Source organism: Mesocricetus auratus, unplaced genomic scaffold (genome assembly GCF_017639785.1).
Source record: "Mesocricetus auratus isolate SY011 unplaced genomic scaffold, BCM_Maur_2.0 Super-Scaffold_100009, whole genome shotgun sequence".
NCBI classification, from domain to species: Eukaryota; Metazoa; Chordata; class Mammalia; order Rodentia; family Cricetidae; genus Mesocricetus; species Mesocricetus auratus.
Window position 1 is genome coordinate 65,364,299 of NW_024429193.1, and position 26,881 is coordinate 65,391,179.

General features: G+C 45.9%; 2 protein-coding genes across 12 annotated transcripts in view; both read right to left on the minus strand.

Moving 5' to 3' along the window:
* The window catches only part of Nup210l (nucleoporin 210 like), an 83,190-nt gene extending 68,852 nt beyond the window's left edge, over positions 1 to 14,338 (minus strand). Inside the window, exons 1-5 of the mRNA XM_040752346.1 lie at positions 14,148 to 14,338; positions 12,805 to 12,941; positions 4,516 to 4,647; positions 2,749 to 2,842; positions 1,327 to 1,477 (exon numbers count right to left, since the gene is read on the minus strand). Coding sequence (XP_040608280.1) covers positions 1,327 to 1,477; positions 2,749 to 2,842; positions 4,516 to 4,647; positions 12,805 to 12,941; positions 14,148 to 14,338 — 705 coding nt within the window. The remainder of the gene's footprint in view (positions 1 to 1,326; positions 1,478 to 2,748; positions 2,843 to 4,515; positions 4,648 to 12,804; positions 12,942 to 14,147) is intronic.
* Positions 14,339 to 16,940: 2,602 nt separating this feature from the next.
* Positions 16,941 to 26,881, minus strand: part of Tpm3 (tropomyosin 3) — a 28,972-nt gene continuing 19,031 nt past the window's right edge. For 6 of the 11 annotated variants that reach the window (XM_040752349.1, XM_040752348.1, XM_021233044.2 and 3 more), the window contains one exon: positions 16,941 to 18,287. In XM_040752349.1, the coding sequence (XP_040608283.1) occupies positions 18,284 to 18,287 (4 nt within the window). In that variant the 3' untranslated portion in view covers positions 16,941 to 18,283. Of the gene's footprint in view, positions 18,288 to 19,003; positions 19,386 to 26,050; positions 26,837 to 26,881 lie in introns of those variants that run through there. The other 5 variants (XM_040752351.1, XM_005080214.4, XM_005080215.4 and 2 more) reach the window with 2 other exon arrangements.

Sequence of the window (26,881 nt, forward strand, 5' to 3'; positions counted from 1 at the left end):
TGTTGCATTCTTTTGTGTTGCATGTGTTTAACTCTGCAAAGCTGTGTTACTTAGCCTATCTAAACACCTGGTTGGTCTAATAAAGAACTGACCGGCCAATAGCAAGGCAGGAGAAATGATGGGTGGGGCTGGCATGCAAAGAGAATAAACAGGAAAAATCTAGGTTCAAAAGAAGAAAAGGAGGATCAAGAAGAGGAGAAGGAGAGATGATGTTGGGGGCCAGCCATCCAGCCACACAACCCTGAGTAAGAAGGGAAGAAAAATATGTAAAGAAAGATAAGATGCCCAGAGGCAAAAGGTAGATGGGATAATTTAAGAAAAGCTGGATAGAAATAAGCCAAGCTAAGCCAGGGATTCATAAGTAAGAATAAGTCTCCATGTATTTATTTGGGAGCTGATGGCAGGCCCCAAAGTGTAAAAACAAAAACAAAACCAACAACATTCTCCATTGCTCCATTCTCCCTCTATTATGATGTCCTGCCTCATCACAGGCTACAGAAGTGAAGTCAGCTGACTGGAGACTAAAACCAATTAAACAGTGGTCAAAATAAATGTTTCCTCTACTAACAATAAAAGGCGGCTGGATTGATGTCCAGTGATTAAGAGCACTAGTTGTTCACGCAAGGGACCTGGGTTCACTTCCAAGAATCCACTGTAACTCTAGTTCCTGGGCATCTGATGCCCTCTTCTAGGTCTCTCTTTCAGTCTCCAAGAGCACCAGGCACACATGTGACGCACAACACACGCAGACAAACACTCATACACGTAAAATAAGTGTTTAAAAATTTAAATAAAAGCTTTGGACTGGGCATGGTAGTGCACACCTTTAATCCCAGTACTCAGGAGGCAAAAACTGAAGGATCTCTGAGACCAGCCTGGTGTATATAGTGAGCTTTAGGCCAGCCAGGACAACATAGAGAGACCCTATCTTTAAAAAAAACAAAAACAAAAACAACAACAAAAAAAAGGCAGCGCCTTGGACTTACAAAAAAAAAAAACTGGCAAGTAAAGTTAGATATGTGTCAGTGCATGGGCTAACTCAGTGGTGGAAGGCATGGGTTTGATCCTCAGCATCAGAGCCTCACTGTGTAGCCCAGGCTATCCTGAAACTCACTCTGTAGACCAGGCTGGCCTCAAACTCAGAAATCCACCTGCCTCTGTCTCCTGAGTGCTGGGATTAAAGGTGTGCACCACCACTGCAGACTTGAAATGGCTTTTTCAACTAAATGACCCACTATTTGACCCAGACAATAGCAACTTAGAGGCTTTGACCACATTCCCCATGAGCAGATTTCAGAGAGCTGTGTTGTAGCACAGACTGTTCACCTTGTAGAATGGCTCATAGATTCGGACTTTTACAACAGCAGCTCCAGTTCTCATCCCAGACACCAAAATCACGTCTCCTTGTTTCTCCTCTTTCTCCATCTCAGCTATATAGTCAGGGGGAGAGTACTCTGCCTCCGAGAATTTCAGGATCCTAGACACAAAGTAACATTAGTCTCTAGCAGGAGTGACAGTCTTCTACACTTCAGTCTCTCTAAAGCCTGTCTGGGAGAATGCTCCGACAGACCTTGGCTTTGCTTGTGGGCTTTTTGAAACAGTATCTTATGTAACCGAGGCTGGCCTCTAATTTGAATTTGCTCTGTAGCAGAGGCTCACTTTTTTTTTTTTTTTTTTTTTTTTTTTTTTTGGTTTTTTCGAGACAGGGTTTCTCTGTATTGTTTTGGAGGCTGTCCTGGAACTCACTCAGTAGACCAGGCTGGCCTCGAACTCACAGAGATCTGCCTGCCTCTGCTTCCCGAGTGCTCACTTTTTTTTTAAAAGATAGGTTTCTCTGTGTAGCCCTGGCTGTCCTAGAACTTGCTCTGTAGACCAGATTGACCTCGAACACAGATAACCACTTGCCTCTGCCTCCCAGAGTGCTGGGATTAAAGGTGTGAGCCACCACCTGGCTCACCTGAGTTTCTGATCCCCTTGCTTCAGCACCCCACTCCAACCCCACCCCCAGTTCTGGGATTATAGTTCTGTGCCACTGAACCTGGTTTGAGTTCTTCATTTCTGATTTTGAGAGGTGCTAGTCTATGGTTCAGACTGCTCTAGGACTAACTATAATTGAGGCTGCTTGTTATCTGTCCTTTGGTACTGAATCCTCTTGTTAATTTTTTTTCAGAGATGGTCCCACTGTGTAGCCCTGGCTGGTCTGGAATTCACTATGTAAAGCAAGTTAGTTTTGAACTCACAGAGATAAGTTTGCCTCTGCCTCCTGAATGCTGGGATTTAAGGTGCTTGCCAACACACTGGCTAATTAATCCCACTCAATTTCAGCACGTGTAGACAGCCTGAGCTAATGGATTCCCCAACAGAGGCTCAAATTAAGTCTCATAAAGGTTCCCATATCTATCCCCTTTGTCTTTCTACCAAAGATATATGTCCTAGTGAATGTATCTAATTAAAAAACTCCAGACAGGGGACTGGAGAGATGGCTCAGCAGTTGAAAGCACTGACTGCTCTTCCAGAGGTCCTGGGTTCAATTCCCAGCACCCACATGGCAGCTAAGAACTGTCTGTAACTCCAACATCTGACTCCTTCACACAGACATACATGTAGACAAAACACCAACATACTTAAAATGAAAAAAACACTTTCAGACAATAGGAGTATCAAAGTCCACACAGATGCTGCCCAGTGTGTCAAACAGGGACACCGCTCCTTCAGAGCTGGCTGGTTTATGCTGGGATTCAACTTTACCTAATTTTGCTTGACAGCTCTTCTCTTGCCAACTCGTTATCCTGGGCAATGCTCCACTCAAACACCATGCCCGCCAAAGTACTAAATGTGTTTCCTGTAGAGCAAGCCAAAAGCAGGCAAGATAGAATCATATATTCCAAAACATCCAAGTATCTTCAACAAGAAAGGGACTAACTAGAAAATCACCTCAGGTCTTCTTCTGTAACAAAACTTTTATTAATCTATTAAAACACACGCATGAGGGAGATCTTGACAAAACAATGTGAGTGCTGTTCCGAACAGGCTGTCCTTACTTATTTATTTAGATTTTTCAAGACAGGGTTTCTCTGTGCAGCCCTGGTTGTCCTGGAACTCACTCTGTAGACCAGGCTGGGCTAGAACTTACAGAGATCCACCTGCCTCTGCTTCTTGAGTGCTGGGATCAATGGTGTAGGCCATCATCTACATCATCTAAAGTAGAAGGGACCCACGTGGACCCACTGCCAGCTGGGGAAGCTTCTGCAGTCTCTTTGCTCCTTTCCGAGGCCATAAGACACCTTGTGGTTGGCAGGCATACTTAACCCCAGTTCCTTCAATACAAACTATCATGAAAACTAGTTCGAAAAGTTACTTTTTCAAGCCAAGTAGTGTTGGGTACTGAGGTGGCTCAGTGGACACAGGCACTCACTGTGCAAGCCCAGCTGTCTGAGCTCCATCCTGTGACAGTGGAAGGAGAGGGCTGTCCTCTACCTCAATTGCATGCCGTGGCATGCATTTGCACACACACAGACACCACAGTAAATAAAACTTTAAAACATGGTGACTAAATAATTAAATAATTTACAAAGATAGTAGTAGTGACTTTTTTTTTTTTTTTTTTTTTTTGGTTTTTAAGAGACAGGGTTTCTCTGTATTGTTTTGGAGGCTGTCGGTCCAGCCCGGCCTCGAACTCACAGAGATCCGCCTGCCTCTGCCTCCCGAGTGCTGGGATTAAAGGCGTGCGCCACCACCGCCCGGCTAAGTAGTGACTATTTTTAATATCATTTAACAACATTAGTATAGCGAATTTAAGGCAACATAAATTGGACAGTGGTGGTGCATGCTTTGATTCCAGCACTCAGAAGGCAGAGGCAGGTGGATCTCTGTGAACTGGAGGCCAGCCTGGTCTACAGAGAGAGAGTTCCAGGACAGCCAGAACTACATAGTGAGACCTGTCTCAGAAAACAAAGCAAGTCAGTGCTAATGAGATGGCTGCCCAGCCTGAGGACCTGAGTTGGTGCCCCAGGACCCACACGGTAGGAGAGAAATGACTTCCACAAGTTGTAGGATGACGTCAACATGTGCGACAGGATACACAGGCTCTTCCCCATATACTAATTTCTCTTTATTTCGTTTATTTTATTTCATGTGCGTTGGTGTTTTTGCCTGCATGTATATCTATGTGAGGGTGCTAGATCACCTGGAATTGGAGTTACGGACAGTTGTGAGCTACCAAGAGGGTGCTGTGAACTCAACCCAGGTCCTCTGGAAGAATAGCCCATGCTCTTAACCACTGAGCCATCTCCCCAGTCCCAACTAATTTCTTTTAAAGGTCCAGAAATAACAAGAAATAACAGCAGTAGTATTTCTCAAGAAGGCAGCTAATACATTGAACTACATTTTGCACTGCCAACCCTCCTGCGTGTGAGCCCCAAATGAGGCTCACAGGGCATCGGCAGTCACCGTCACACAGTTCCTGCTTCTGAGCGCAAGGGGAAGGGGTATCCCCAGGCTGCCTTGGCCCCTTACCTTTAGCATCCAGGGCCCTCACCATCAGTTCCAGGGGTGCGTCGTCCACATACAACTCCCGGGTTCGAGAGACAATTTCAATGCTGTCTATCACATCGACCTTAACATCACAGCGTAGTTCATGGTCAGTCACTGCAAGGCAGCCAAAAGCTGGCTAGTTAAGTAAGTTGTCACCAATCTATTAAATGTCTCAAACACTTAAAGGTTATAGAAAGGCCAGCAACCAGCGCTATGTAGAGAAAAGAAACCTCTGTTTCATGACAGGACTCCTTGAGTAATTGTCCCGCCAAGCCTGAGGATGAGAGGACCGACTTTTTTTCATTTTAAATTTAAATTAATTATGTTAATAGGTGTTTTGCCTGCATGTATGTCTATGTATTATGTTCATGTAGTCCCTCAGGAGGCCAGAAGAAAGCATTGGATCCTGGAACTGGACTTGCAGGTGGTGGCAAGACACCACGTGGGTGCTGGGACCTGAACAGAGTTCTGTGGAAGGGCAGCCAGTGCACTTAACTGGTTTCCTCAGTGTCAGAGAGCAGCTTTACGGGTTGGTTTCAGGACTGGAGAGATGCTCCTCCCCTAGGACCACCCCTGATTGCCTGCAGAATTGTATGCCAAGTTCCTAACCAATCCAAAAGGCTGAAAGATACGCTGAGTACAGTGACAAATGCTTACAGTTCTTGGCATCTTAGAGGCTAAGGCAGGAAGACTACAGCACGTTCAGGCAGCCTGGGCTGGTGTATAGTAAGTCCCTGTCACAGAAAATAAAACCCAGAGTTGTGGGTCACTTTAGAGGGGCTTGCTTTATTCCTTGTCTTTCTTTCTTTCTTTCTTTTTTTTATAAAGATATTATTTATTATGTACACACTGTTCTGCCTACATATAAGAAGAGTCTCACTACAGATGGTTGTGAGCCATCCTGTGGTTGCTGGGAATTGAACTCAGGACCTCTGGAAGAGCAGTCAATGCTCTTAACCTCTGAGCCATCTCTCCAGCCCTATTCCTTGCCTTTCTAAGTGGCAATTTTTTTATGTTTTATAAAATGAAGGTAATAGCTTTTTTAAAAGTTATTTATTTAGAAAAGTAAAATGGTGGTACTACATTGAAACTGTATAATGAGCTTCTAACATGTGTGTAGAGGTCAGAGGACAACATGAGACATTAAGAACTGAACACAATTGTAACTCCAGCACCCAGGGGACTAGAAGCAGCTGGACCTCAAGTTAGAGGACAACCTGAGTTACACATACACAGTAAATCCCAGGCCACAACGGTAACATAAACTAAGGCCCCAGTGCAAAAAACAAATTGAATTAATCATTTGAAACTACTTTAAAATGCCTTATGTCGTCTTTTACTCTCTTACTCTCCATCTCATCTGCTATCTTACTCTCATGTCTCTCTCTCTCTCTCTCTCTCACTCTCTCATCTCATCTCCTCTCTCTCTCATATCTTATCTCTCTCTCTCAGATCTGCACGGTTACCTCTCACCCCCCTTTCCCTCCCTGTCTACCAATAAACTCCACATGGGATCGTTGAGTCACGTTAGGGACAAGGGATGGCGGTGCAAATCTACGGTAAAGCGTTCGCCTAGCCTGAGACCCGAGGTTCGATCCCTGGTACTTAAAAAGAAGAAAAGGACGAAGTTTAAAGGAAAAAGGAAACAACTCTCCGGGTGATCACAGCGTACAAGTAGGGCAGGGAACAAGCTACCATGAGCTGAGCAGCTTGGCTCTCTCTTTGGGCTTCCCGCCAAGATCCACTCCATTACCACAGACCAAAACCGATGGGACCAGCCGACTGTGACCCAAAACCATGAGGCAAAATGAAGTCCTCCTCCTTATAAACTGTTTATCCTGTGCGTTTTGTGTAAGCAACCGATTTCTGACTAAAATACATTCTATCTATCTGGAAAAAAATAAAATAAAAAATAAAACGCTTTATGTCTGTGCACCATGTGTGTGCAGTACACTCGGAGGCCAGAGAGGGACAAAGACTCCCCCCAACTGGAGTTACAGAGGGTTTTGAACCGCTCCATGGGTACTATAAATTCAGTCCTGGTCCTCTGAAAGAGCAGTCAGTGCTCTAGCTTCTGAGCCACCATTCCAGTGCCTGAAACTCCTTTTTATGTACATTAGGGTTGAACAAGCAAGAGGATACTTAAAGATAATGAGGGTCAGACTTTAAAAAAAATCTCTCTCTCTCAATATCTCTCTCTCTGTCTCTCTCTCTCCCTCTCTCCCTCTCTCTCACTCTGTGTGTGTGTGTGTGTGTGTGTGTGTGTGTGTGTAAATGTGTGTGAACACGAATGCCATTGCTGGCATGTGGATGTTGGTGGACAATATTGTGACTTGATTCTCTCCTTCCAGCTTTACATGGATTCCAGAGGTCAAAGTTAGGTCACCAGGCTTGGTGACAAATACCTTTACTGAGCCATCTCACCACAACAGATCTGTCTTTCTGAGAGCAAAGTTACACATAAACAAAGGAGAAAAGTCTAGAATGAGTTCAGATTAGTTAAATCTATCACTATGAGTTCACATGTATTTTAATACACACACACACACATATGCAACTAGACACATACAGAAATAAATATAAAGATCTGTGTACACACAGCCTGGCATGTGCACGTTTCTTTCTTAGCTCTGTCTGCTAAGAGAACCTAGAAACTGGGACACTCCCTTAGCAACAGGCACGCTAGCATCTAGATCTCGATGTCTAAATATAACTCTAGAGCTCAAAAGCAAGGAAGTGCTGTGCTGGGGGCATAGCTTAATTGGTAGAGCATTTGACTAGCATGGAGGAAGCCTGGGGCTTGATCTCCCACACGGCATAAACACAGCACCAGGTACACACTTGTAATCCCAGGACTGGGGATGTGGGGGCAACGGATCGGAAGTTCAAGCTCACGCTTGGCGATACAGTGAATCAGAGGCCCAAAAGGGGGCTCAAAAGGGGGATGGGACTGTAACAGGAGCACATTCAAAGAACACAGAGCCAACCTGCAGGATACCACTTGTGGAAAATAGGACTTACCACAGCATTCTAGTTTTCTTTCTACTGCTGTGACAAGCACCAAAGCCAAAAGCAATTAAAAGGCAGAAAAGGCTTTTTTCATTTTATACGCTGCAACCCATCATTGAGAGCAGGAGTGAAGCAGGAGTTTAGACCATAAAGCATGAAAGGACACTGATGGTTGGCTGACTCGCAGGCTCACATAGAGAGAGGCCAGGACCATCTGCTCAGAGAATGGTGTCACCTTCATACATCCACTAACAACAAAGGCAATCCCCCAGAGACAGAACAATCTGACCTAGGCAAGGCTTCAGTTGAGATCCCCTTCTCAGGTGACTTGCTTGGACTGTGTCAAGCTGACAATTAAAGCTAACTAGGACACACAGCATTGGATTGTACCCTCTGTCCCCATACAGCTGAGTCCATACTGATACAAATAACTGAGTAACAGATTCAATGGGAAGATGTTATATGTAACATGGAAGACATCTTTCTTTCACAATACTACTTACTAAATATGGAAGAAATGAGGGAAAGGGGAAGAGGGCAGCCAGCTGAACATCACAGCAGTTAAGACTGACCGAGGGCGGGTGTGGTGGAACACACCTGAAATCCCAGCATTTGGGAAGCAGAGGCAGGAGGATTGCTACAACTTCCAGTATGGCCTAGGATATACAATAAGATAACCTGTTTCAAAAACTGACCAAGGGGGCTGGCAGGATGGCTTAGCAGTTAAGAACATTGACTATTCTTCCAGAGAACCCAGGTTCAATTCCCAGCACCCACATGGCAGCTCACAACTGTCTACAACTCCAGGTCCAGGGTACCCAGCACCTTTATACAGATATATATGCAGGCAAACCACCAATGCACATAAGTAAAATAAAAAACAACAACAACAAGCAAGCAAACAAAAAGATCCATCTGGAGCAGTGATTCTCAACCTTCCTAACCCTGCAACCCTTTAACACAGTTCCTCAGGTTGTGGTGACCCCAACCATAAAATCTCTTTTGTTACTACTTCATTACTGTAATAACTATTATGGATTGTAATGCCAGTGTTTGTGTTTTCTGACAGTCTTAGGTAACGCCTATGAAAGGATTATACTGCCCCCGCCCAGGGATGTGACCCACAGGTTGAGAACTAGTAATCCAGAGAGATGGCTCAGCAATTAAGAGCAGTTGCTGCTCTTGCAGAGGACCCAGGTTCAATTCCCAGGATACACATGGCAGCTCACAGCTGTAACTCCAGTTCTAGGGGATCCAATGCCCTCATCTAGCCTTCATGGACACCAGGAATAAAATGGTATACTTACATACATGTAGGCAAAACACACATACACACTGTCTTAGTTATTTTTCTACTGCTGTGACAACACCATGACCAAGGCAACTTATAAAAGAAGGTGTTCAATTGGGCTTAGTTTCAGAGGACCAGAATCCATGATGGGGAGCAAACGCTTGGTGGCAACAACAGCTGTGAGCTCACTTCTTGATCCAAAAGTAGAAGCCAGAAAGTCACTCTGGAAACGGCTATTGAAACTCACGCCCCCACACTCCTACCCTCCCCACCCCCAAAGTGACACACTTCCTCCAACAAGGCCACACCTCCTAATCCTTCCCAACAGTTCCAGCAGTTGGAGACCAAGTATTCAAACATATGACCACATGGGTGCCCTTCTCATTCAAAATAGCACACACATAAAAATAACAAAATCAGCCAGGTGGTAGTGGCGCATGTCTTTAATCCCAGCATTTAGGAGGCAGAGGCAGGCAGATCCCTGTGAGTTCTAGGCCAGCCTGGTTTACAGAGCAAGTTTCAGGACAGCCTCCAAAGCTACAGAGAAGCCCTGTCTCGAAAAACCAAAAAAATAAAAATAAAAAATAATAAAATCTTTCTTTTAAAAAATCCATTCATGCGGGGTGTCAGTGGCACACGCCTTTAATCCCAGCACTTGGGAGGCAGAGGCAGGCGGATCTCTGTGAGTTCGAGACCAGCCTGGTCTACAAAGTGAGTTCCAGGACAGCCTCTAAAACCACAGAGAAACCTTGTCTCGAAAAACCAAAAAAAAAAAAAAAAAAAAAAAAAAAAGCCACAGAGAAACCCTGTCTCAAAAAACAAAACAAAACAAAAAAAAAAAAAAAAAAAAAAAAAAGAGGGGAATGGGAACTTCACAGGCGACACCATCTGAGTCAAGTGTTAACATGGTCACTGGTATCACACACTCTGGTACACAATGCAAAGTAAAGGCTCTTCCCCTCCAAACCCCCAAAACTACAACCCAAACTGTTCAGTTGGAAGCTTCAGCTCAGCCCTGTGTGGTCCTGGAAGCCCATTCCTGCCTCTCCAAACCGCACCCTCTCAGAGAGTCTCCAAACAAAGGAAGTACCAAAGAGCCCAGCCCCACATTCTTGGCAGCTAGTGCAGCTTCCTCCCCTCAAGCTGCCAGTCACCCAGGTTCCCACCTAAAGTGCTCAGCACATCACCCCTAGCCTACAACCTATATAATCTCCTTGCTTTAGTTTGGGCATGTGGCTTCTCTGGTCTCAATCTCTGGAACTAGAGAACATGCCCAGAAGTTGCTTTACTCAAATAAACCTGTTGTTATACTTTTTGAGTTGGTTTGATCTGGCTTAATGCATCGGTGGAGAAACCTATTATTGGGGAGCCGAAAACCTATTACAAACCATCAGACAACCCCAAACTGAGGGACATCTGATCAACACTATTTACTTTTAGTACTGGGGACTTACACATGCTAGGCAAGCTCTCTGTTACTAACCTACAACCCCACCACCTCTGGTTTTTCAAGAAAGAGTTTCTCTGTGTAGCTTTGGAGCCTGTCCTGGAACTCGCTCTGTAGACCTGGCTATCCAAGAACTCAGAGAAATCTGCTAACCTCTGCCTCTTGAGTGCTGGGATTAATGGTATGCACCACCACTGCCCAGTCTCTAGCTTTCTTTTTTATTTTAAGACCGAATAGCCCGTATTGGCCTTGAATCCATGATCCTTCCAGTCTCCATCTCTCAAAGGCTGAGGTTACAAGTCCACACCACTAAAGCCTGGCTCCACAACACTTTAAAATGTCAAAAGTCCCCGAGATGCCATTTGTGGTGGTGCACTCCTGTATCCTTAGCACCCAGAAGTGAAGGCAAGAGGATCAGGAATTGAAGGCCAGCTTCAACTATATAGTGAGTTCCAGGGCAGCCTGTGCTGCTTGAGGCCCTGTCTGGGAATGTTTGTTCCACAACCATGAAGACCCACGTTTGGATGTGCAGAACACACATAAAAGCCAGGCACGGTGTGATACACCTTTGTCACCCCAGAGCACGATGGGTGAAGACAGGCAATCCGGGGGCTCACTGGCCAGGCATCCTACCCTAAAGACTGAGTTCCTGATTCAAAGACAGGCCCTAACTCAAAAATAAGATGAAGAGCAACTGAAAAAGACACCATATGAACGTTACACGCACACACAATGCAATCTGCAGTCTTGGCACTTAAAAGGCTGAGGCAAGAATATCACCAATTCAAGGCTATCCTAGACAGGCTACCCTGTCTCAAAAATAAACAAACAAAAACAGGACAAACAAAAAGAAACCCAGGAGCCAGAGGCAGGTGGATCTCTGTGAGTTCAAGACCAGCCTGGTCTACAGAGTGAGTTTCAGGAAAGAAAGAGATACACAGTGAAACTCTGCCTCAAAAAGCAAACAAACAAAAGAAACCCAGGCAGTGGCATATCTTCAAACCCTGTACTTGGGAGGCAGAGGCAGGAAGATCTCTAGGAGTTTGAGGCCAGCCCAGTCTACATTATCAGATTTCAAGCTAGCCAGCGCTACACAGTGAGACCATGTCTCAAAAAACAAAAAACAAAACCATACACCCACAAAATCACAACTAGGACCTGTGAGATGGCTCAGCAGGTAAAAGACTTGCTCCCAAACCTGACAATCTGAGCTCAATCATGGGGGCCCCACAAAATGTAACAAGTATTTTTAGGTTAAGTATTGCACATGTCTTTACCCAGCACCTGGGAATCAGAGGCAGGTGGATCGCTATGAATTTGGGAGACCATGTCTCAAAAAATAAACACTCAAAACAAAACAAAAAATAAACAGGATGTCAAAATCACGCCATTAAAATTTTAAATCATATTCATTTTACGTGTATGTAGTATACACAACATGCGCAGGTACACATGTCAGTAGATGTTAGTCTCAGTCCATGTGCACCATGAGGAAGGAGAGAGGCAAGACTTATGGGTCCCAAAGACTTTAATAAATCACCACGTAAGTGGGTCGCTGATGGGTCATTGCAGCCTTGATCGGTCGGCCTGACAAGGACTCAGGAGGCTTGTTTCTCCTGAGAGTCCCGAGCAGGGGCAGAAGCAGGGTTTATAAGCAGAGAAACCACAAACATTTGTTTCTAAGTTACAGTTACATTTTTCACCAATCAGGGGTCCAACAGAAGGGACTTTCCCTGTGTGTTCCATCACTGTCAACCAACACAGAATGTCCAACCAATCAGATTGTTTTGTTCTGTTGTTAGAAACAGCCTTAATGTTTTAGAGAACTAGGAGCATAGCAGACTGTTGCCATTGTCTAATAAGGAGGTTGGTCAGCAGTTGGAAAGCTCCCAGTTCCCCTAGGGCTTGGGAACTTGAACTGCGTTTCACCCTAAAGGTAAAACAGAGTCTGAAGTCAAAATGGCAGTACTTAGGCCAAGGCGCGTTAGCCCGCCCCCTCCAGAGATCAGGGGACAACATTCAGAAGTTGTCTAGTTCCTTCTACCTCAGGCTGTCGGGCTTGACAGCAAGCATCTTTACCCACTGAGCCATCTCACCGGTCCACAGAATTATGATTTCTATCCGAAATCTTTTTTAAGTTCTTAATACTTCAAGCCAAAAACGTTTGTGCTAATCCTTCCTACAAGATGTCATCTTACTGGTCTTTGCTTCTCACATAACTTTTTCTTGCCATGTGTGGTGATGTACATCTTTAATCCCAGCACACAGGAGGTTAATGCATGAGCATCTGTGAGTTCAAGGCCAGCCTGGGTTACATAGTGTGTACCAGGGCCAGGCAGACCCCGTATCAGAACTCCAAATAAATGGCTAGACATGGTGGTGTACACCTTCAATCCTAGCACTTGAGAGGCAGAGACAAGCCTGGTCTATATATTGAATTCCAGGCCAGCCAGGGCTACATAGTAAGACCCTATCTCAAAGAACAACAGTCACAAAAAACAAACAAGCAAATCCCATAACGTACCTACTTCTCGAGCAAGAATAATGCTGCTGAGGCGGATTGGTTGGGTGGATTCAGCAACAAGAACAGCTCTTTGGGAACAAGAGGTCCCATTTTTATATAAAGGCTCAACGGTAACTGCATCATGATGCGTGGAATGCCTTCCAAAACAAAATGGTTAAGAGCATGAAACGTGTGGGTTAGGTGGTATAAGAAATGTCTGTATGTCTCCCATGTTTCATACTACAAGGTATGCCCAATGTCTCTGAAAGAGCAGCATCAGAGGACACAGTGATCAGAACCCTTTCCCAGTGCACACCTTTAATCAGAACAGTCAGAAGGCAGAGTAAGGCTGATCTCTGTGCGTTAGAGGACAGCCTTGTCTATAGAGTGAGTTCCTGGACACCTAGGGCTACACGGAGAAACCCTGTCTCAAACAATAAAACAAGATTCACACTGTGGGAAAATTACATTGGGGCTGTGTTGGCAACCTGATAGGGCTTCCTCTTGCCTTGAGAAATAACTTCCTGTAAGCCTAGAAATTGCACAACTATCTAAGATGGAAAAGTAGCCTACTTTCTGAGACCAAACAAAAATACAAAACAGTCATTTGCATCTTGGCTGGATGGAAAGCTCTCTATACTAGAACTACCCCTGAATGATGACCATCACACTGGGTCCTCTCCAAGGCTAAGTTCTTTATACTTCTTCATGAAATGAGAGTTGGAGTTCTTGTACTCTGGGATAAAAACCTCACTGCTTCTCAAAGAAGACAGGGAAAGGGTTAGGGATGGAGTTCCTTAGTAGAGAGCTTGCCTCGCATGTATATGGGAAGCCATAGCTCAACCCTCAGTTCTGCAGAGATACAGGAAAAGGAAATCGCTTTCCTTTAGGATAAATGTTCTGGTATCACTTTAGTTAAGCTCCCTTTTAATTCAGGTAACCACATGATCTGCCATTGGGTTCTCTGATCGTCACAAGGTCATTATCCTAGAATTGACGGCAGATCTCATCTCTAGGCATGATGAATCACGTCTTGTTACTCTAGTTTTGTCGTTGCTGTCAGAGTCTTCTAATGTGGCTCTCACTTCACCTGTTTCTGTTTCCATCATAAATCCCTCAAACTGGGGGAAAGGAATAGCGGCAGTGTCTGACACAGGGCTTGCCTGTGACAAAGTTGTTTGCGCAGACAGTCTCCACAGGGAGGCTATCAGACGCCCATCCTAGTTAATGTCTTACTTAAAGCGCCTCACTAGGGTATATCCCACCCAAGGGTGCCACGTTCAGGCGCCTCCACGCTGCGGGACCACACACATTCCTGAAACACATTCTGGGGACAAGATCACATGGCCTCTGGCGCCCCTCACCAGGTGTAGCAGCCCCGCTGCGCCTCCAGCAAGAAAGGCACCCGGCCTGGCTCGCGGCTGAACGGCAGTAACACCTGTGGCACATTCAGTTTGTTGGCCAAGCTCCCAACCAAAAACAGGAAGAGGTGGTGTGGCCTCAGGGAGAAAACGAGCCCGAAGCTTTGGGGTCCGGGGGCCCTGGAGCCAATCATGGCTACCGCCTAAAGCTCAGCTTCCCACTCAACCACCGGGCCGCACCAGCACCAACCAATCCGCAGCCACAACGTCAGCGGATGCCTTTCTTGTTAGGAATTGTGGGTACTTTACAAGTCCGTCGAAAGCTAGCAGGCCCGAAAGCCACTTTACCAAAAATTTGATGGTAAACTTTACTAGCAAAGAACCAGACAGGTAAAAAAATCCAAACAGTGCCTCCCATCTCAACTCCGCTTGTTACTGTTTGGCTCTATTTTAATAAAGTAGGGAAGACGGGTGAAACTCATGGCCTGCGTGTTCAAGGATCTGGGTTCATGCCCTAATACTAAATAAAAGAAACAAGTCATCATTAATCTAGGGCCAAAAATGGAAAAAAAAAAGTCCAGTCTATAGCATAAACAGCTGGCCTCCGTCAAGGTATGCATGCTATTTTTCTAGGAATCAGTTTTATGTCCTGCTTCCAGACCACCGTGCAGGATCATGGGCACTGCCCTCAGAAGCAACTTTGAAAGCCATCATCTCACGCAACCTGACTCATCAAAATACTTCCAAGGAGCACCTGCTTTCTCCTGGGGTGTGGTGGCACACATCCCTAATCCCCGTCATCAGGAGGCTGAGCAGGCGGATCAAGCCTATTCTACAAAGCAAACCCTCCCAAAGGAGGGGGAGGTGGTGTGCTTGTCACGGGAACACTAGGACTAGAGTCCCCAGCACCCACATAAAAGCTGGGTACAGCAGGGGAGGGGTGTGTGTGTGGCGGGGTGGCGCATGCCTTTAATCCCAGACAGAGGCAGGTGGATCTCTGTGAGTTCGAGGCCAGCCTGGCCTATAGAGCAGTTCCAGGACAGCCAGGACTGTTAGACAGAGAAGCCCTGTCTCAACCCCCCCCAAAACAAAACAAACAAAAAACAGCAAACAGGATACCAGCATGCCTCTCATCCCAGGACATTGGGGAGGCAAAGACAGGGGCTTAAGTGCCAGCCAGTTTAGCTGAATCTCTGAACACTAGGTTCGATGAGAGACCCTGCCTCAAGAAACAGTGAAAAGTGACTGAGGAAGACATCTGGTTATCAGCCCCTCCCTGGCCCTCATGAAACGCCCCCCCCCACACACACAGCAAAAAGCAAATTGCTTTCTTCCAGCATCCAAAAGAATATTTAGGAGAACGAGCAACATCATCATGTATTAAGGAGTCCATGGAGTTATACGGTTGTCATGACAGATGTGTAGTTCAGTCTGTTAGATTATGTGACCTATCGTCATGTTGCCTCCTTGTACAGGTGATGGCATTAAAGAATTTGCATCCAGACATACTTCCACCCTACCTTTAGAAATGTGCATGTAAGTAGCATGTTGTCACATGGGTATAGTGGTCAGAAGCTGACCAGAGTCAATTCGCTTTTCACTATGTAGACGCTGGGATCAAACCCAAGTCATTAGGCTCAGACAGCTAGTGTCTTTAACCATTGAGCCATCCCCCTGCCCCCTTTGATTTGAGGCTGTTTCACTTTGTAGTTCAGGATGGTCTGGAATTTATTACCCCTGCCCTCCCACCCTTGCTGGAATTAAGCCATCATGTCTGAATTTAGGAGCTAAGTTTTTTTTGGGGGGGGGGGGTTCAAGACAGGGTTTCTCTGTATTGCTTTGGACTCTGTCCTGGAACTCACTCTGTAGACCAGGCTGGTCTCACAGAGCTCCGCCTGCCTCTGCCTCCTGAGTGCTGGGATTAAAGACATGTCACCACCGCCCGGTGGGGCTAAGGTTTTTTTGTTTAGGAAATATTTTGAGCCGTGTGTGGTGGAACACACCCTTAACCCCAGCACTCACAGGTAGATGAAGACAGATTTCTTGAGTTCCAGGCCAGTCAGAACTACAGAGAAACCCTGTCTTGAAAAAAACAAACAAATGTGTGGATAGACTCAAAAAGATAAGTCATCACCACTTATGCTGGGGATCCCCCTCTCCAAAAGCAAATGCGCCTAGTCCCCAAACCACCTCTCCAGAACATCGTATTTTTAAAGACAAGTCTTTCTGTTTTACTTTTTGAAACAGGGTTTCTGTGCAGCCCTGACCATCCAGGAACTTGCTCTCAAACTCGAGAGATCCACCTGCCTCTTGCCTCCCTGGTGCTGGGATTAAAGGCGTGCACCACTATGTCTGACCATTAGAGACAGAGTCTAAATTGAACTTGAAGCTTACCGATTTGGCTAACTGGCTGGCCTGTAAGCCCCAGGATGTTCCTGACTCTGCCTGGCTGGAGAGCCTGGAAACTGATGTGCTATGCTCAGCTGCTGGAGGCCAACTCAGGTGGCCATGCTTGGGCAAGTGCTCTATCTACCTTGCTGCGTGCATCTCCACACCCCAAACACATTCTGAACCCATTTTTATTTGTCTGCTTCCATGTGTGAGTGCTCTATGTTAAACGTCTCGGCTCTCAAGCACAGACTTCAGTGCAGTCGGGTAGCCCTGAGGTTCAAGAAACTCAAATCTCTGTGAGTTCGAGGCCAGCCTGATCTACAGAGTGAGTTCCAGAACAGCCTCCAAAACAATACAGAGAAACCCTGTCTCGAAAAACAAAAAACAAACAAAGTCAAGTTGGTCTGAGGGTGGAGGGACTGGTTCTTTATTTCAAAATGTCATTTGTTGATATTCAGTATCAAAACAGTTGCACTATGGGGTTCTTTCTCCTGACAGAGGAGAGTACAAATAAGCCAGTAAGCTGCAGCGTGTCCACCTCAGAGGCCTCGGAGAGACCGTCTGAACATGGCAATTGGGTGGGGACACTCAAGAGATCAGCACACCACCAGCCCGCAGACTGCAAAGAATTCTCACAGCCACTGGGTTGACCAAGATAACCCAACCCCCAAAAGCAAATTTTCAAAATAATATAAAATTTAAAAAGTTTTCTTTACACAAGCTATTCAAGGTTCCTCCAGCCCTGACTGACACAAAGCACATGAGATGGCACTGTAGAGACAGCAGCTTCAGGAAGGTGATGAGGCGACTTCCATGTGGCTAATCAGTGGCACAAACATAATTTTCCTCTTCTTTCTCCTGGGGGGCAATAAGTGGTCACCTCAACACTAAGGGGCAACATGGTCCATTCTGTGAGCAGTAGGGAAGGGTGGAGATGGGACAAGCTTGGTCTCAGGGCCGCATGTAGCGCCTGCCTAACATGTACATGGCCCTGGGAGGTGGGGTGCCACAGACGGCTCCCCGTCTTATTTGGTCACATCTGATGGAAAAGTAAAAAATAAAAACAAGGTTAAAGTTATTCAAAGACATCAAAGCTGAAAACCTTCACAGCCCGGCAGTTTTTTGTTTTTGGCTAACTTCCTAGATGCCCTGCTGTTTGGCTAGGACTTGGTGAGGAGAATTGAGGTTTCCCACAGGGGAGCCTGTCTGGACCCTGCTGGCTGTCAGCAGGGCAGGCCCAGTCCTGTGTTCCTCCTCTATGGAGAGAGCAGTATCCATTAAGCTAAAAGGTCACCTTTCAACAGTGAAAAGGAAGTGGGTTGCTGCTCCAAGCTGTGGAAGTGCTTGGAATGTTACAAATGGTTGCTAAGACGTAAAGTAAATCACAATGTGCATATCACCAGTGCACTGAAGACACTGCATTGTGCTCACATTCCCTTAAATATTGTTCCCAAACGTGCTCAGCCCCTCCAGCTGGAACTCTGGGAAGAGGCTGACACAGTTTTATGAAAAAGACATGAGGGGGTAGGTAGAGGGGGTGGCAGGAGGGAAAGCAGCCTTCAGTTAAAAAGATCAGCCCTCAGTTTCAAGGTCAGCTTCAGGCAGGCTGGCCTCAGGCGGAGTCAGGGTCAGAGGGAGGAGCGGCCGCAGGGCAGGGACTGGGGGTGCTCTACATCTCGTTCAGGTCCAGCAGGGTCTGGTCCAGCATCCTTTGTGTACAGAGGTGCTCCTCTTTGGTGCACTTCAGCTTATCTAGTGGGAACAGAGGAATTACAGAAGTCAGTTCAAGCTTTCCCCATTCTAAGACTTGCTCCCGTGTTACAGAAGGAAGCTACAGAAGCCAGCTACTGCATCCCTGGGTTCTGTGGGGACTCACTCTGGCATGCCTACTGCCTGGGGTAAGGAACTGGGGCCTATCAGCCATATCCTGTCTCTCCCACAGGCAACCGGGAGGCATTAAATTCTCAGTCTGAAAAGGCTCAGCCTGAAAGCACCAGGCACCCACTCTTCATTCTGCCCACAGGTCAGTGTCTCCTTGAAATGTCACTCTAGTGTGAGCACTGCAGATAAGGACAAACACCAATACTAGTAAAGAAGGAAGATCCTCCTGCGGTAGGTACTTTCTCCACAGTGGGGGAGTCCTCAGGTCTAGTCAAGAAGACTACTACCCAGACACATTCTTGTAAGCAAAGTCCATGAGATTCCAGCAGAGGCACCACCAGAGTGGGCCCAGGACAGTGACTTACAACTAAACACAGATGCAGCAAGAAGGAAAACTATGAGGAAGAGAGCAGCGGTAAGACACCAAGCACTTCATCTGCTTAGCAAGAAAGCTATGGAGCTTCAGGAAGGGAGGAAAACCAGACCCATTTTCATGCCACACACCCTTCTTTCTTTCCCATCCCTGTTTTCCCCCAGGCAGAAGAACCCACATCTGGGCCTGAAGATGAAGCAGTTACAACATCTTGTCAAGTCAGTCTTTTTATTGTTAGAAAATATCCATGCAAAAGTGCAAACCCTACAGTCTGTGCACAGGTAAGAGGCTGCAGCTAACGTTCCCCAAAGTCCCCCACTAAATCTCCCAGGGCCCTTTCTTCATCACCTACAATCTCTCCTAAAATGGAAACAGTCATTGCAACTCCATGGGGGCCGTCAGGAAATCAACAGCATTTTAACTGCCCTCATTAATAACTTTTAAAAAGACAATCAGCTTTGTGCTGGGGTCCAGGTCAGTGGTGTGGGTTTACTGGGCATCAGGGAGCCCTGCCCATCAGTCACACAGATCATGCAGCGTTAGCTTCAGCTCATTAGAAAGCAGGCGGTTTCGCTCAAGTTGGCTGTAGAGACGCTCTGCAGCAGCAACAGAGAGAGGGGAAGAGGAGAGGAGAGACAGGAGGAGAGAGAGAGAAGGGGAGGTTAGTAAAGGCAGAGGCAAACGTGTCTTTCAGCTTGTTGGTCTATGTAGCATGCACCGTGTGGCAGGAGTACGTGGACTCAGGGCAGAAGAGTCAACAGAGGGTACAGTAAGAGTATCAGCTTCAGGACTATTACGAATGAGAAAGAACGCTTCCTTCACATTATTTGTACTGGGCTAAGAGTCACAAGGCAGATTCAGTGGGCTTAGAAAGAGCCATTCAGCCATGAGGATTGGAAAAACCAAAGGGACCCCCTACATCGTTTCCCCTATAAAAGGATCCAATACAATACCATGCATAACTACCTCACCTGCTCAATCTTTCACTCTCCAATGTTCCTCACTGCAGTGTCATCTAACAGACACAGCCTAACCCAACTCACATTAGGTTCCCCCTTTATACGAGAAACTCTACCTATTAGGATCAGCAGTATATCCAGCAGCCAAAAGGATCCAAGACAATTATAACTACTACGCGGGGGTAGAAAGATGGCTCAGAGCACTGGTGGCTCTTTCAAAGGACCTGGGTTCAATTCCCACATGGCAGCTCACAACCACCTGGAACTCCAATTCCAAGGAATCCAAGGCCCTCTGTAGGCACTAGGCAGGCATATGGTACACATATACACACACAGGCAGGCAGGCACGCGCGCGCGCGCACACACACACACACACACACACAGGGGCAGGCAAAGCACCCCCACAAAATAACAAAATACAATTAACTTAAGAGTAATTATGTTGTCTCCTTGCCAAGGGTGGTCACAGCTTCCAATTTGGGTCAGTAAGGAGGGGAAACTGAGGCTTTGCTTTGAATATAAATATGATGCCCAGCTCTATATATTTTAATATTAAAAAAAAGAAAAAGAAACTCTAGTTTTCATAGGACACAGCTACTCATCAGTGGCTGGATTCTTTAGGTATTAAAATAATTTTGCCAGGCGTTGGTGGTACACTCCTTTAATCCCAGCACTCGGGAGGCAGAGACACGAGGATCTCTGTGAGTTTGAGGCTAGCCTGGACTACAGAGAGAGTTCCAGGACAGCCTCCAAAACAATACAGAGAAACCCTGTCTGGAAAAAACAAAAGAGGAAAGAAAGAAACAAACAAAAATCTCATCTTTCCAAGGAGCAGATTGGAGGAGGGGGAATGAGGGTAGTGGGAGGAGAGAAAGGAGGGGAAACTGGGATTGTAAAAAATAAAATAATAATAATAATAAAAATAACCTCATACTGCCTTTCCCCCCCCCAAGACAGGGTTTCTCTGTGGCTTTGGAGGCTGTCCTGGAACTAGCTCTTATAGACCAGGCTGGTCTTGAAATCACAGAGATCTTCCTGCCTCTGCGGGCCCCAGCAGAGGGAATTAATTTTAAGGAAGGAGTGAATTACGAAGGCTTTTGTCCCCACCCTGCTAAGGAGATAGGATTTTGCTCTGGCTCACTGGCTCATTTCCACCTTGATCTTGCAGCTGTGGCCTCCCAAATGACTGGGATTATAGGTATGTACAACCCCACCTAGCTGTAGATACATCTTAAGCAGAGGTAACAGAAGTTTGGAGGTAGGAAAGCTAAATTATTCTTGGTCCAGCCCTACTATCAGCCTCTGAAGTTAACATTATTTTCTTTTTTTTATTTTTCCGTGGTACATTCTCGGTATGTAGCTCTGCCTGTCCTGGAACTCCCCATATAGACCAGAGATCTGCCTGCCTCTCCTTCCTATTTTGATATTGTTATGAATCATAATATAAACATCTGATACCAGGATGCTTGGCAGGAAGTCCTCAACGGGGTCATGACCCACAGGTTGAGGTTTAGCTTCAGCACCATGGCAAGGAGCATGGCAGCAGGCTATGTTGGGACTAAAGGTGTAAACCACCACACCTGGTGTCAGTGTGAGACAAGTTCTTCTTTATATCCAGGTCTTATTCTCTTTCTAGGACTCATTACAGGGATAAATCACCTAGCTAAAGCACTGTCCCTCCAGTCTCCCAGGAAAACATGTGGAAATGAGTACAGGCATGTTTCAGGGGGTGTGTTTTTCTAAGACTATGTATCTCAGGTTGACTTCAAACTTGTGCAATCCTCCTCCCCTGCCTTCCAAAAGCTTCATTATAGATGTGTGCCTCTAGGCTTGGCTAGAGGTAAGTTTCGACTGTCACAGTGACCAGAAGGTTCTACAGGTGTGCATTGACCAGAGGGCAGCAATATGCTAATGTACAGAATCTTTCTGTGTGTACAAACACCCTCACCACAACAGGAGTAGTCAAGTCAATAAGCTCCAAGAGGCTTGGTACTGGGCTGCTTTGACTTAGGAGTCTCAGCTGCTTTCCTATGGATAGTTCCCATCCCTAGCCTAAAACTTAGTTTGAGTCCCACGCCCATCTTGGTAAAGGAAGGTTGTCCCTACAAGTTGTCCTCTGACTCCATATCTCCGTATGTGTGTATATCAAGTCATGCATGTGGCACCCACATTCACACAATAAATATAATTTAAAAAGAATCCCAAGGAGCTGCAGTGCTATTTACATGAAGGAAGCCCCACTGCTAAGTGACAGGGGTCTAAGCACGTTTGTTCCTCACCACCACAATGGCAACAAGGGAAGAAAAACTTATTCATCGTTGCCTGAGGGGCCGCACCCCCTCAAGAACCAGGATGACTGCTTGAACACACAAGAATTCAAAAGAAAGGAACCATCCTAGCACCACGTAGTGTTTCAAAGTGCATGAAGATACCTTCACTTTTCTCACAGAGACCTACCAATGAGGTAAAGTAGAAACTACCACAAAGACAAAGACATGCTCTTCCTTTCTCTCAGCCTCCCCACTGTTCTTAGCTGATTCTGGTTTTTAAATGGTGCTAGGGTTGATTCTAGGGCCCTGAGCAGCATACAATGGGCAAACAATCTACCGCTCAGCTATGTATATGAAATATATATATATTTCCCCAAATTCTAAGCCTGGTCTTCCAACTCCTGCCTTATACTAAATGGATATAATTGCTGAGCAACCGTCTTGAGGGCCCTATTCCTTACATTTAAATGAATTTTATTCAGTTAAAAATAAATAACACTGGCTGGGTGGTGGGCATTTGCAAGGCAGAACTTTGGGTGTTTGAGACCAGCCTGGTCTACAAGAACTAGTTCCAGAACAATCTTCAAAGCCACAGAGAAACCCTGTCTTGAAAGTAAACAAACCTCAAAAGTAAACAAACAAACTGGAATTCTAGCCTAACCACAAGACATGTCTAACAGCCACAGAAGTGGCTACTGTACCAAATTCTACTGGGTACAATTACTTTATTGCTCTCCTGTCTCTTAAATGTGTTATCCCCCCCCGCCCCTGCTTGACCATAATGCTCAAACCATACCCTCAAATTACTAAAACAGCGGGGGTGCCCATCCTAGTTGCTGTCCTCTGTCTATCTGCTGGAATTAAGAACCATCAGCCCAGCCACTCTTCTTCCTTCTAGCCCCCAAAGAAGTCTGTTTGGCTTCCTGCCCAACTAAGCTTCTTTGTGTGTGGGGGGGTGGCTGCCAGGGGGAGGTGGTTTGAGACAGGGCTTCTGTGTGGTAGTCCTGGCTGTCCTGGAACTCTCTGTAGACTCTCCAAGCGTTTCTCTTTACATTTAATCCTTTTTACACCTGCAGTCGTTGACTTTGTTGTTTTCTGTTTTGCGTGCGTGTGTGTGTGTGTGTGTGTGTGTGTGTGTGTGTGTGTGTGTGTGTGTGTGAGTGAGAGAGAGAGAGAGCCAGGGTCTCTTATGTATCCGTGGACTCTCCAAGCGTTTCTCTTTATATTTAATCCTTTTCACACCTGCAGTCGTTGACTTTGTTTTCTGTTTTGTGTGTGTGTGTGTGTGTGTGTGTGTGTGTGTGTGTGTGTGTGTGTGTGTGTGTGTGTGTGTGTGTGTGTGAGTGAGAGCGAGAGAGCGAGCCAGGGTCTCTTATGTATCCGTGGCTGTCCTCGAACTTACTGGATTGGTCTGCATCTGCCGTGAACGCTGGGATTGCATAACTGGTGCCTGTAAATGTTCTCTATGGTTCTAAAGTGTTTGTGTTACTTAAACTGCTTGTAATCCCTTTGTATTCCAAAATGTCTTCTTTCAACGCCTCCCCTTCCAGCCTCAGGGTCTTGTTTTCACCTGCACACCTGTCTCAGACGTACCCTCCTCTCCCAAGTCACCTTTTCAGCAGCAAACCCAGTGACTGAACTCGACTTGCATGCATGTACTTGTTAGGACCTTAAGTGTCCATCTCTCCAGGCATGGCTGCACACGCCTGTAACCCAGCACTTTGGAAGCTGAGGTGAGAGGGTGTTGAGTCTCGGGTTAGCCTGGGCTACAAAGTGCGATGCTGGCTCAGAAAACTAACTAAAACAGATGTCATCTTCCTACTATCACTGCTCTAGCACAAGCCCCAATCGCTCTCCTGAAGCTGCAAGTTAACCCATTATTTTCCAAAGCATTGCATATTCATGGCTGGCGGTGTGTGCACTCAGAGTATACCTTTGTGAACTTTTAAAACATTTTGAAAGTGAGAGTGAATTTGAAAAGAACAAAGGTAACAACAGGCCAATGACAGCTACCACAGGAAATGGTATGCGAAGGCCTGCAACTTGAGATCAGCACACAGTTTGTTAATGTGTTCTCACTTCAATACATACACACATACACACAGAATATACACACACTTTTTTTTTTTCAAGACAGGGTTTCTCTGCATAGCAGCCCTGGCTATACTAGAACTTACTTTGTAGACCAGGCTGGCCTCAAACTCACAGAGATCCAACTGCCTCTGCTGAGGTTAAAGGCATGTGCCACCACAGCCTGGCTGGTTTTTGGTTTTAAAGACAGCATTTTTTGGGGGGGAAGGGGGTAAGACAGTGTTTCTCTGTGGTTTTGGAGGCTGTCCTGGAACTAGCTCTTGTAGACCAGGCTGGTCTCGAACTCCCAGAGATCCACCTGCCTTTGCCTCCCAAGCGCTAGGATAAAAGGCGTGTGCCACCGCCGCCACCTGGCTTAAAGACAGAATCTTACTATACTAGCTGGCCCAGAACTCCGCATGTAGACTGGCCTGGCCTTGAATTTAGAGATCCACCTCCTAGGATTAAAGGTATATACCACCATACCTCGCCTTGATTATCTTTTATTCAGGGTGTTATTATATAGTTTGGTGTGGCCTTGAAGTTTTCGTGGGTTTTTCACTCCAGCCCCTCTAATAGTTGGTCTTTTTTGTTTTATTTTTGTTTTTGAAACAGTTTCTCCGTTTCCCCGTGTAGCCTTGGCTGTCCTGGAACTCATTCTGTAGACCAGGCTAGCCTTGAACTAAGAGATCTGTCTCTGGAATGCTGGGATTACAGGCTTGCCCACCACACCCAAATACAACAATCTTCCTTTACCTAGCAGGAGAACTCCTCTTAGAAGCGAGGCGCTCATATCACAGCACACTCTTATTCATGGACTACAGTGGTGAACTCCTCTTAGAAGCGAGGCGCTCATATCACAGCACACTCTTATTCATGGACTACAGTGGTGAACTCCTCTTAGAAGCGAGGCGCTCATATCACAGCACACTCTTATTCATGGACTACAGTGGTGAACTCCTCTTAGAAGCGAGGCGCTCATATCACAGCACACTCTTATTCATGGACTACAGTGGCACTTCCACCAGTTCTCAAACACGAACAAAGCTCCCAGGTGCTTTTAGCAGCTGTCCCGCCTCCCAAATCTACCTTTGCAGCTATTGTGTCTTTCCCTGGTTGTTTTTGTTTGTTTGTTTGTTTACACCTTGTTTCTGTTCATTAAAAGCCAATTCTGAGGCTGGTGTTAAAGGCTGTGTTCAGGATTCTGTACCACCAAACACAGCGAACAAATCTCATCTAAACAGTACAGTAGTGCTTCATGTCTTGCGAGGCAGAGGCAGGAGCCATAAGCACAAGAACAGTTTGGTTACACACTGAGTTCTAGGACAGCCCGCGCTAATGCAAAAGCAACAAAGTTTTTTTAAAATCCAATTTGGGAGCCATCATGGAATCAGACCCCAGCTTTCCCATCTGCAGTTCACTCAGCAGCTTTGACTTTGAGCTTGTCCTTTCTAACAAGTTTCAGAGCAACCTGAGCCTGCAGGCAGTTCCTTACCTGTATTAACCTGTCTATGGGCAAGGCATCGAGACATCAGCACCTGCTAAATACTCCACCCGCTACCTCAGTCTCAGTGGCTATGTGACAGGAAGAGACAGTACATACAGGTAAAGGGATCTGATTTGCTAGAGACTTAAGACTAGGGACACTTCTCTATCTAGCTATATCTCTCCTTTCTCTTCCTTCCTTTGTGGTACTGGGGTTCAAACTCAGAACTTAGTGCACACCAGGTAGAGTGTTCTCCCACTGTGCCACATCAATAGCCCTGGGCACTGAAAAGAAAAAGCAAGCTGCAAACACACACTCTGATGATAAGAAACGAAAATACTATGCAACATTTAGCTATAATATCAAATTTATCACTGTATAAACTGGAACAGTTCTGAGGTGCTGATACTTCGCTCTTTCTACAATATATATCCAGAGGAATTTCATTAGTAGAAATTTAAGTCATTACCCTAATGTGCACATGACTGCTTGTTTTTATTTTTCCAACCATACACTGTGTGTCTTAATGATATCCCATTAGAAAACAAAGCTAAACAGATAAATGAGAAACGCCTAAAGACAAAAGGTGCATCCATTGAGAAATCAACCATTATGTTACATGTTTTTCTGTGACTCGGGATGATAGAGTTATTTAACTGTAAGAATGGCCCACACAGGCCCAGTGTGCTATGAGGGTGTCGTGTCTGAATCTTTGGCAAAAGGGTAGCAGATTAGCAAACAGTTCAGTGGTCTGCTGACCTTAGTATATGGAAAGGGCCTAAGGAAATGAAAATGACCCAGGTGGACTAGTTAAGAACTTGGAAGTAAAAGACTTAAGACGGTCTTAAGGAGTAACACTAGACTTCCTACCATGAGGAACTTTCCTAGTTCACCACTCTGACAAGACTCCAATCAGCAAGTTTAAATGTCAAGAAAAGACACACACAAAAGTGGCTTTGATTATACATAAGTCAGAAGGGGACAGTCTAACAGCTGTCTCCACATCACACCAGCAGGGCTCCGTCTTAACGGCCTTCTCAGAAACAAATGCAGGAGGGCATGAGGCTTCTGGCAGCTGAACAATTTAATTTGGGACGGGGGTGAAAGCAAATATGTAAATCGCTTTGTGCCCCCCCACCCCCAGCCCTAAGGCTTGGGGAACCAGCCAGGCGGACACAAATGGAATCCAGAGCGAGTGGGGTGTTGGGTTCCCCAAGGAAAGGGGGTAGATCCAGAACAGAGCAGAAACGGTGACAGTTTATCTGTATGAAAAAGGACACTCCAGGTAAGAAGGGCTGGCTCAGCTG